The 12,355-nt window shown below is 38.9% G+C and overlaps 1 protein-coding gene across 1 annotated transcript; it reads right to left on the bottom strand.

The window, feature by feature from the left end:
* Positions 1-5,657: 5,657 nt before the first annotated feature.
* LOC138086475 (olfactory receptor-like protein OLF4) lies at positions 5,658-6,581 on the bottom strand. The gene has a single exon (XM_068981289.1). It carries the CDS (start codon positions 6,579-6,581, stop codon positions 5,658-5,660), a length of 924 nt encoding a protein of 307 aa, XP_068837390.1.
* Positions 6,582-12,355: the final 5,774 nt, after the last annotated feature.

Raw genomic sequence — 12,355 nt, 5'->3', positions numbered from 1 at the left:
AGCTCTTCAACATGAAACAGAAAGGCAAAAACACACACAACTTTGAGTAAGGTGACAAATAGAGTCATAAAATTATAAAATACTACAGAACAGAGTTTTAAATACCTTATTATAATGTAATGTGCAAAGAGGAGAAAAAGCAGAAAATAATTATGGCTACTTCAATTAGGTAACAAGCTCACAACATAAAAAGGCAACTAAAACACAAAATGGGAAGAAGGAAACTAAGGAACCCATGTGTGCAGCAAAAATAAGATGGTATCCGTGGGAAAAGGACTATTTTACCTATGAGATGTTTACCATAAAGCCGTGGTGACCACAAAACATAAACCTAGACTAATGACTCAAAACATCAAAAAAGAGGAAGCTGGTTAAAACAAATCATAGAAAAATGACCAAATTCAAATGGCAGGCAGAAACTCAGGAAAAAGAAAAAAGGAGGGTGGGGAATGGAATAACCAGAATATAAAAGATAAAATAGCAATACTAAATCCTCACCTGTCAATAATCATTCTAAATGTGTTGAATGCACCTATCAAAAATACAGTGTCTGGATGGATTAAAATACAAGACCCACATACATACTAAACCCAAGAGGCTCTTCATGTCTAAAGACATAGATTTAAAATTAAGTGATGGAGAAGGATAGCCCAAGCCAATGGCAACATAAAAGGTGTAGCCATAATCATATCAGGAAAAAATGGATCTCAAGACAGAAAAGGAAACAAAAGACAAAAATGGACGGAATACAATGCTACAGGGGACAGTTCATCAAGAGCACATAATTGTTTTTTTTTATTTACAAGCACCTAACATAGGAGCACCAAACATATAAAACAATAGTTAACAGACCTAAAGGGAGAAATTGACAGTAACACAATAATAGCCCATGACTTTAACAATCCTGGTATATGAAGAAATATCATCCAGCTAGAAAGTCAAAAAATAAGTATCAGCTAAATTAAATATAAGGCCAGATTCATTTGATATATTTATATAGAACATTCCATCCTAATGCAGAAGAATATACATTTTTTTCTCAAGTGTACATGGGACATTCTCAAGAATAGGCCACGTTTTGGGGACACAAAACTAGCCTCAATAAATTTAGGAAATTTTGAATTGCATCAAGCTTCTCTTCCAATCACTTGAAGATATAAAACTAGAAATCAAATAAAAGAGGAAAGATGGAAACAGAAAACAGAACTATGTGAAACTTGAAACACATGCTACTGAACAACTATGAGGTCAATAAAAATAGCAAAGGAGAAATAGAGAATCACCTGAAAACAAATGAAAATAAAAATATCACATACTTAAATCTATGAGATATACTAAACCTGAACTAAGATAGAACTATTTGGCAATACAGGTCTACCTTAGACACAAGAAAATTTCGAGGTAAACAATTTTTATTTGCATCAGAAGAAAGATCACCATACAATTTCATGTTAGCAAAACAAGCTTTCATAATGGCTAGTTGTGAACACATATGATATCACTTATATGAAGAATCTAAAATATGACACAAATGTACACAAATGTCCTTATCTCTGAAACAGAAACAGACTCACAGACATAGAGGACAGACTGGCAGTTGCCAAGGGAGAGGGAGTGTAGGGGGGATGGATTGAAAGTTTTGCATTAACAGATACAAGTTATCATATTTAGCATGAGTAAACAGCAAGGTCCTCCAGTACAGCATAGGAACTATATTCAGTATCCTGTGATAAAGCATCATGAAAAAGGATATAAAAATAAAGCATATATAACTGAATCTCTTCACTATATAGCAGAAATTGACACAACATTGTAAATCAACTATATCTCAATAAAGTATTTTTTAAAAAAAGAATAGCTTGTTATGCAACGAGAGCTTACTGATACAACAACCCAAATGAGCAGAAGTGAAGACTTCTGACATTTGATTTGCTATCAAGACAACATTAATGACCATTTTGTTATTTAAGTTTAACTTAGATCACATTATTAAAATGTAACTCCATTAAAGTTCCCTTTCAGGTAACCAGAGGAGTTTGAAAGAAAATGAATGTTTGTGGAGAAAAACATATGACCCTAAAACAGAGGACTAGACAGGAATTCAATTGTTCTTGTGAGTCACCCTTTTATTATAAAGACTGAAGAGATTCTTTACCATAGAGAGGACATAAAATGGTTCTTATTTGTAATGTACATGCATTTCTCCTCAGTTAATATTATGCCTAACTTAGGAAATAGGATGATATTTCTTTAGGGCAGCAACAGAATTCATGTATAGGCAGCACTCTAAGTTTTCAACCAGAAACCAGAAGATAATCTAATAAAAGCACATAAAATCAGCCATTGAATCCTTCACGCCAACATATAAACCTCCTCTCACTTGAATATTGATTTTCCATAATTTAAGGAGTTGACGTATAACAAAGATTTTGCTATATCATATTTCATAATATTGTGATGGCCTCTGCCATCCATCACCACGAATGGACCATAAGCATACATATGTCCTCTCCAGAAAGGAGAGGTCACATTCTTTATGTCAAATATTTATTCAAATTTGTGTTACCTATTATCTAACTGGTTTATTTAAGTGACTGATGTCATCTAAGACAACTGTTACCTTATTGATTTTCTGTTTGGACCATCTGTTCATTGATATAGTTGGGATTGTAAATTGATACAGCCACTAAGGAAAATGGGCTTCCCTCATAGCTCAGTTGGTAAAGAATCTGCCTGCAATCCAGGAGACCCTGGTTTGATTCTTGGGTTGGGAAGATCTGCTGCAGAAGGGATAGGCTACCCATTTCAGTATTCTTGGGCTTCCCTTGTGGCTCAGCTGGTAAAAAATCTGCCTGTAATGTGGGAGACCTGGGTTTGATTGCTGGATTGGGAAGATTCCATGGAGAAAGGAAAAGCTACCCACTCCAGTATTCTGGCCTGGAGAATTCCATCAAACGTATAGTCCATGAGGTTGCAAAGAGTCAGACATGACTGAGTGACCTCCACTCACTCACTCACTCGTTCACTATGGAAATCAGTAGGGAGGTTTCTCAATGACTGAAAAATGGAACTATTATATGACCCTGAAAACCACTCTTGGGAATATATACACCCAAAATATAAAAGCACAATTTTTAAAAGATGCATGCACCCAAAATCACTGCAGATGGTGACCGCAGCCAGGAAATTCAAAGACGCTTACTCCTTGGAAGGAAAGTTATGGCCAACCTAGACAGCATATTGAAAAGCAGAGACATTACTTTGCCAACAAAGGTCCGTCTAGTCAAGGCTATGGTTTTTCGAGTGGTCATGTATGGATGTGAGAGTTGGACTGTGAAGAAAGCTGAGCGCTGAAGAATTGATGCTTTTGAACTGTGCTGTTGGAGAAAGACTCCTGAGAGTCCCTTGGACTGCAAGAAGATCCAGCCAGTCCATTCTGAAGGAGATCAGCCCTGGGATTTCTTTGAAAGGAGTGATGCTAAAGAGGAAACTCCAGTACTTTGGCCACCTCATGTGAAGAGCTGACTCATTGGAAAAGACTCTGATGCTGGGAGGGATTGGAGGCAGGAGGAGAAGGGGACCACAGAAAATGAGATGGCTGGATGGCATCACCGACTTGATGGATGTGAGTCTGAGTGAACTCTGGGAGTTGGTGATGGACAGGGAGGCCTGGCGTGCTGCAATTCATGGGGTTGCAAAGTATCGGACACGACTGAGCGACTGAACTGAACTGAACTGAATGTTCATTGCAGCACTGTTTACAATAGCCAAAGTATGGAAGCAACTCAAATGTACATCAATAGACAAATATATAAAGAATATGTGCCACAAATAAATAAACATTAATATGTATAAATAATGAACATTACTCAGACATTAAAAAGAATGAAATTCTGCTATTTGAAGCCATGTGGATGGACCTAGTTATTATTATGTTTAGTGAAATAAATCAGGGAAAAAATAGTGTATGATATAACTTATGATTTATGGTAAATGATCATATGAAATCTTAAAAATAATACAATAAGAATATATGCAAAACAGAGACATACTCACAGATACAGAACACAAATTAAAAGTTACCAGACTGTAAAGAGAATACGGTATGAGCAAATTAGCAGTATGGGAAAAAGAGAGCATAACTACTGTATAGGCAAGTAACAAGGATATATTGTGTAGTACAGGCAATTATTGATATTATCTTTTATTAACTTTTAGTGAAAGATAATCTGTAAAAATACTGAATCAGTGTGTTATGCACCAAAAATAAATAAGACATTGTGAATCAACTCTACTTCAGATTTAAAAATCAGGAAAAAAGTTCAAAAAGTGCCTTGCCTTGGGGATATCACATGGATACATGCATTTGATCATCTGTTTTGGCCATTGACTATGGTAGGTATGGGGCTTCCCAGGTGGTTCAGTGGGTAAAGAATCTGCTTGCAATGCCAGAGACTGAGGAAACAGGTTTAATTCTTGGGTCAGGAAGATCCGCTGAAGGAAGGCATGGCAACCCACTCTAGTATTCTTGCCTGGAAAATTCCATGGACAGGAGGAGCATGGCAGACTACAGTCCATAGAGTCACAAAGAGTCGGACACAAATGAAGCAACTGAGCATTCATGTACGCACATGGTAGGTACGTGAACAAGATAATAGGAACTTAATGAGGAGAAAAAAATTAAATTGCACATTACAAATGACACTAAATTTTCTAAGTTAGAATATCAGGAAAAAGAGTTAAGGTAGTTATATACAAAGAAATGATACAAATAAAAATCAAATCTGTGGTCTGAGATTTTAATCTTTACAAATACATGAACAGACATGAATGCTTATAGTTTTTTTTTTCTTTCATAGCAAAACTACAATTCATGACTATTCTTTATACAAACAACAAAAAAAGTCATTGATGCTATATGTTTTATTTGAGAGAAAATATTTTTTCTTTTTTAATAAATTAATTTTAGTTGGAGGATAATTAGTTTATGAAATTATGATGGTTTTGCCATACATCAACATGAATCAGCCACAGGTATAATATGTACCCCCATCCTGAAGCCCTTCCCACCTCCCTCCCCATTGAAACATGTATATTTCCATATGTAAAACAGATGATCAGAGAACAAATTATTTTAAGAAGGATTTTTCAGGTGGCGCTAGTGGTAAAGAACCTTCCGGTAAGACATAAGAGATGCAGGTTAGATCCCTGGGTCAGGAAGATCCCGTGGAGGAAGGCACAGCAATCCAATCTAGTGTTCTTGCCTGGAGAATCCCATGGACAGAGGATCCTGGCAGGCTATAGTCCATAGGGCCGCAAAGAGTTGGACTTGACTAAAGTGACTTAGCATGCATGCAGTTTTAAGAAATTCATATAGTTATATGAAAAAATGATTAATTCCCAAATTATCCAGATCCAAGGCTAAGCATAAATCTGAGAAAGGGGGAAAACCATAAAATGAAAAATATTTGAATTATGAGAGGTATCACAAGCTTTAACAGTTATATAAATCATATGGAGAAGCTGAAGTCAAAAAAAGGAAAATTTCAGGAAATAAATTGAAATAGCAAGTTCGGCTTCCACAGCCTAATCAAAGTTTAGCAATGTATGATTCTGAGGCCTTTCTTCAGCCCAGGTGAATTACCTTTTTTTATAGCTCACATTTGAAAGAACGCTCTTAGAGCTCTCTTAATGCCTCTGTTCCTCAGACTGTAGATGAAGGGGTTCAGCATGGGTGTGACCACGGTGTACATCACTGAGGCAGTTGCACTTGAGTGTGGGTTGTGGGGAGCAGCAGAGCTAAGATACACTCCCAAGCATGTACAGTAAAATAAGGAGACGACTGAGAGGTGAGATGCACAGGTGGAGAATGCTTTATACTTCCCCTGAGCTGATGAGATTCTACATATTGAGGAAGCTATCTTACAGTAAGTGTAAAGGATACCAGCAAGGGGAACACCACCCAGAAGCCCAGCTGCAAAATTCATCACCAGTTCATTAAGAAAGTTGTTGGAACATGCAAGTTGAATCAACTGCTTGAGTTCACAGAAATAGTGAGGGATTTTCACCTCTCTGCAGAAGGACAGCGTCAATACCATTAAAGTTTCTAGCAAGGAATGTAGGACACTAATGATCCAGCTAACCAAAACCAGAATTCCACAGCGTTGTGGGTTCATGATGACCGTGTAGTGAAGAGGGTGGCAGATGGCCACAAAGCGGTCATAAGCCATCACAGTCAGGAGGAAGTCATCCAACCCTGCAAACAGCATGAAAAAATACATCTGCATCATGCAGCCTTCATAGGTTACAATGTGGCTCTGTGTCTGGATGTTACACAGCATCTTTGGGGTGATGGTGGAGGTGATACAGATGTCTACAATGGACAGGTTGGAGAGAAAGAAGTACATGGGAGTATGGAGATGGGGGTCTGAGCTGATGGCCAGGATGATGAGCAGATTTCCAAACACAGTGATCAGGTACATGGAGAGGAAAGGTCCAAATATGAGGGGCTGCAGTTCTGGTTCTTCTGAAAATCCCAGAAGAAGAAAATCTGAAACATGTGTTAGGTTCCTTGGTACCATGGGCTGAAGGTAACTATGAGGAAATGGGAAAATAACATGACTGATTTTTACACAATCAGACACTACTCACATTGTTAAAGGGCTCCCATTTATAATTGCCTATCAAAATATTAATTTCAAAAATTTGTTTATGAATTCAGTCCCCTTGGTGGAATTTCTTATGTCATCTTTAATTAGCAAGCTTTTTTGACTTTCAGCATTTTCCCTGGCAAGTCAAATATTTCTCATATTTAAGGAGAAATTCTTTCATTTTTTTCAGGGCATTTAAATTGTGTGCCAACAATGTTCCTGGTGCTGTCTGGGCAATGAGTATGGGGTGCTGAAAAATAAAAACTCTTACTATCCATCTACAGAGAAAAATCCAGAGAATTAAAAAAAAAAATGGTATGTATAGCTTCTCAGACTGTGACAGATTGTATGAAGAAAACGAAAGCAGGTATAAGAGAATGAGCAAAGAAGGGGTGCTATTTTTTATGGATGTTCATGCTAAGGCTTGAAAACTTGAAAAACAAGGTGACATTTCCGTGAACATATCAGATGAAATGTGTGCCAGGCAGAGAGAACAGCAGTGCAAAGAGAGGTCCTTCTTAAGATGTTCAGTATGGGAAAGGTAATCGGCAGGAGGGGAAGTGAGCAGAGATGATGTCATAGGATGCTGAGAAGCAAAGCGGCCTCCCTGCTGCTGCTGAAGCAGCAAATATCAAGGAGTCTCTTATATACACTATGTATTTTTAGAACCTCAGGAAATTGTTGCAAAGTTGGCTTGTAAGTACTAATGAATCTCTTCTGGCAGTTGAGTTTAGAACTCTGTTATAAGCTTCACCTTGGAATATATGTGCTCAGTACGCCTGCCTGGAGGACTTCACACACTTCACAAGGCATGAAAACACACACACACACGGTAGAATCTTCCTTCCTATACTGTGTAACTTCCATGTCTTTTTCACCCCTAACTACCCTTATTAAGTTGGATGTTGATATAACTCAAGATGATCACGGCAAATTATTTAGAAATGGCATCCAGAAATTCCAGTTTGTAAATTTCCTAACATTCCCAGATAGCTCAATGGGTAAAGAATCTGCCTGCAATGCAGGGGACACAAGAGACACGAGTTTGATCCCTGGGTTGGGAAGATCCTTTGGAGAAGGGCATGGCAACCCACTCCAGTATTCTTGCCTGGAGAATCCCATGAACAGAGGAGCCTGGCGGGCTACAGGCCATAGGCTTGCAAAGAGTTAGACATAACGGAAATGACAGAGCACAGTGCCAATAAACTTGGAGCTCTGTTTTGGTATGGCCATTTTATGCTTTGTATTAAACTTATGTTGAAAATTTGTTACATAAAGTCATGTTGTTGTTCAGTCGATAAGTCATGTCTGATTCTTTCCATGGACTGTAGTACATCAGACTTCCCTGTCCACTATCTCCTGGAGTTTGCTTGCATTCATGTCCATTGAGTCTGTGATGCTATATGCTTGTGTGTGTATATATATATATACATATATATGTGTGTGTGTGTGTATATATATAATTTTCTTTCTCAAAGCCTGAAAATACATATATATACATGTATATATATATATATATATATATATGGATTTTTCTGGTGGTTCAGTGGTTAAGAATCTGGCTGTCAATGCAGGGGTCATGAGTTCAATCCCTGGTCCAGGAAGACTCCATATGCTGCCAGATCACTAAGTCCATGCATCATAACTACTGAGCCAGAGTGCCCTAGAGCCTGTGCTCTCCCAAACAGAACCACAATGAGAAGTCTTCACAATGTAACTAGAAAGTGGCCCCTGCTCGCCCCAACTAGAGAAACGCCCACACATCAATGAAGACCCAGCACAGGCAAAAATTAATAAAACTGAAAAATGATGTATGTATGTATCGAGGGAGAGAGAGAGGAACTGGACATAAGAGAAAAGAAAGATCTAATAAGCTCAAATGGTCCCTGACAGACTGTGGTAAAGAAAACCTTCTTTGGTTCTGGTGACATTTCATGTGCTTCTATACTCCCTTGAGTATATAAATTAAAAAAAAGCAAAATAGCTGTCTGAGGAGGTCTTAAAATAGCTGTGAAAAGAAGGGAAGCAAAAAGCAAAGAAAAAAAAGAAAGATATTCCCATTTCAATGCAGAGTTCCAAAGAATAGCAAGGAGAGATAAGAAAGCCTTCCTCAGTGATCAATGCAAAGTAATAGAGGAAAACAATAGAATGGGAAAGACTAGAGATCTCTTCAAGAAAATTAGAGATACCAAGGGAATATTTCATGTAAAGATGGGCTTGATAAAGGAAAGAAATGGTATGGACCTAACAGAAGTAGAAGATATTAAGAAGAGATGGCAAGAATACACAGAGGAACTATACAAAAAAGATCTTCATGACCCAGATAATCACGATGGTGTGATCACTCACCTAGAGCCAGACATCCCGGAATGTGAACTCAAGTGGGCCTTAGAAAGCATCACTACGAATGATGCTAATGGAGGTGATGGAATTCCAGTTGAGCTATTGCAAATCCTGAAAGATGATGCTGTGAAAGTGCTGCACTCAATATGCCAGCAAATTTGGAAACCTCAGCAGTGGCCACAGGACTGGAAAAGGTCAGTTTTCATTCCAATCCCAAAGAAAGGCAATACCAAAGAATGCTCAAACTACCACACAATTGCACTCATCTCACATTCTAGTAAAGTAATGCTCAAAATTCTCCAGGCCAGGCTTCAGCAATACGTGATCGGTGAATTTCCAGATGTTCAAGCTGGTTTTAGAAAAGGCAGAGGAAACAGAGATCAAATTGCCAACACCCACTGGATCATGGAAAAAGCAAGAGAGTTCCAGGAAAACATCTATTTCTGCTTTATTGACGATGCCAAAGCCTTTGACTGTGTGGATCACAATAAACTGTGGAAAATTCTGAAAGAGATGGGAATACCAGACCAACTGACCTGCCTCTTGAGAAACTTGTATGCAGGTCAGGAAGCAACAGTGAGAACTGGACATGGAACAACAGACTGGTTCCAAATAGGAAAAGGAGTACGTCAAGGTAGAAATTGTCACCCAGCTTATTTAACTTATATGCAGAGTACATCAAGAGAAATGCTGGGCTGGAAAAAGCACAAGCTGGAATCAAGATTTCCAGGAGAAATATCAATAACTTCAGACATGCAGATGACACCACCCTTATGGCAGAAAGTGGAGAACTAAAGAGCCTCTTGATGAAAGTGAAAGTGCAGAGCGAAAAGTTGGTTTAAAGCTCAACATTCAGAAAACTAAGATCGTGACATCTGTTCCCATCCCTTCATGGGAAATAGATGGGGAAACAGTGGAAACAGTGGCTGAATATTTTTCTGGGCTCCAAAATCACTGCAGATGGTGATTGCAGCCATGATATTAAAATACGCTTACTCCTTGAAAGGAACTCCTTATGACCAACCTCGACAGCATATTAAAAAGCAGAGACTTACTTTGCCAACAAAGGTCCGTCTAGTCAAGGCTATAGTTTTTCCAGTGGTCATGTATGGATGTGAGAGTTGGACTGTAAAGAAAGCTGAGCACCGAAGAATTGATGCTTTTGAACTGTGGTGTTGGAAAGACTCTTGAGAGTCCCTTGGACTGCAAGGAGATCCAACCAACCCATCCTAAAGATCAGTCCTGGGTGTTCATTGGAAGGACTGATGTTGAAGCTGAAACTCCAATACTTTGTCCACCTGATGCGAAGAGCTGATTCATTTGAAAAGACCCTAATGCTGGGAAAGATTGAGGGCTGGAGGAGAAGGGGATGACAGAGGATGAGATGGCATCACTGACTCGATGGACTTGGGTTTGGGTGGACTCCGAGTGTTGATGATGGACAGGGAGGCCTGGTGTGCTGCGGTTCACTGGGTCTCAAAGAGTCAGACACGACTGAGCAAGTGAACTGAATACTCCCTTGATGCCCAGGAAAAATGATAAAAAAGAATACACTCACCCAAAAGATAAAGTAGTGATGTCTTTATGCTTTAAAACATTTGCAGATTATACCATCAAGATAAAAGTGAGTAAAGGCGAAAAAAAAAAAAAAAACTTGTAAAAGGATGTATATAAAGTACAATACATAATGTAAAATGAATGTTGACTTTTAATGTGCTATCCTGTGCTTAGTCGATTTAGTCATGTCTGACTCCTTGCAAACCCATGGACTGTAGCCCTCTAGGCTCCTCTGTGCATAGGATTCTCCATACAAGAATATTGGACTGGCTTGCCATTTCCTCCTCCAGGGATCTTCCTGGCCCAGGGATCAAACTCACAACTCATGTCTCCCGCATTGGCTGCTGCTGCTGCTAACTTGCTTCAGTCCTGTCCGACTCTGTGTGACTCCATAGATGGAAACCCACCAGATTCCCCCGTCCCTGGGATTCTCCAGGCAAGAACACTGGAGTGGGTTGCCATTTCCTTCTCCAATCCATGAAAGTGAAAAGTAAAAGGGAAGTCGCTCAGTCGTGTCCGACTCTTCGCGACCCCATGGACTGCAGCCTACCAGGCTCCTCCGTCCGTGGAATTCTCCAGGCAAGAGTACTGGAGTGGGGTGCCTTTGCCCGCATTGGCAGGCAGATTCTTTACCACTCGTGCCACTTGGAAAGCCCATCTTTATGATGAGGCAGCAAAACTTGTTTTTCCTGTGCCTGTTTTATATTTTTTTGTTTAATTGTTTTTATGTGGTCTGATAGCAGACTAGGCAGTCCTCTTTCTCTCTTTTCGTACGTGGCCCCTTCTCTTTGCTATTCTTGGGTTTTCATCATTTTTCTGTTTATTCTTTTTTTAATATAAATTTATTTATTTTAATTGGAGGTTAATTATAATATTGTATTGGTTTTGCCATACTTCAACATGAATCTGCCACAGGTATACACATGTTCCCCATCCTGAACCCCTCTCCCTCCTCCCTCCCGGTACCATCCCTCTGGGTCGTCTCAGTGCACCAGCCCCAAGCATCCAGTATCATGCATCGAACCTGGACTGGCGATTTGTCTCATATATGATAATATACATGTTTCAATGCCATTCTCCCAGATGTATAGAACAGTCTTTTGGACTCTGTGGAAGAGGGAGAGGGTGGGATGATCTGTTAATTCGTGTATGCACACTTTGGTCCTAGTTTGCCCAACCATCAGTGACCTCCACGGTCCATACACGTAAGATATACATGTCATGGTGATTCCAGCCTTCTCAGTAACATTCTTCATATTAGTTATCTGAGACATTGTGCTATTCATACATTTCTTTCATTGTACTCATCTTCTCAATGAAAACAGGGTCTAAGCAGACAGAGACTTCACCTGTTATATTCAAGTTTGTATTTTAACCGTGTGTGAATATAAATGCACTTGTACAAAAATGAATTTAGAAAAAATGAAAAGTTGGGGAAAGGAAAAGGAGAATGAAACCAAGTTAAATAGTATGGTTTCAAGACAAGTTTAGCAAACAAAATAGAATGGAGCATTGAAAACTAAATGTATAAGAAATACAAAAAAATAAAAATAAAAATAAAGAAAACTAAATGTATAAGAAATATAATAACAATAACTTACAGGTTTTCCTTGTGGTTCAGCTGATAAAGAATCCACCTGCAATGCAGGAGACCTGGGTTTAATTACTGAGTTGGGAATATCCCTTGGAGAAGGGAATGGCTACCCACTCCAGTATTCTGGCCTGGAGAATGCCATGGACTATATGTATAGTCCACAGGTCAAAAAGAGTCAACACAACTGAGCGACTTTCTGACTCATGATATA

Source organism: Capricornis sumatraensis, chromosome 9 (assembly GCF_032405125.1).
Source record: "Capricornis sumatraensis isolate serow.1 chromosome 9, serow.2, whole genome shotgun sequence".
NCBI lineage: Eukaryota > Metazoa > Chordata > Mammalia > Artiodactyla > Bovidae > Capricornis > Capricornis sumatraensis.
Note: the sequence above shows the minus strand (reverse complement) of the source record. Positions and strands in the feature narration are given on the sequence as shown.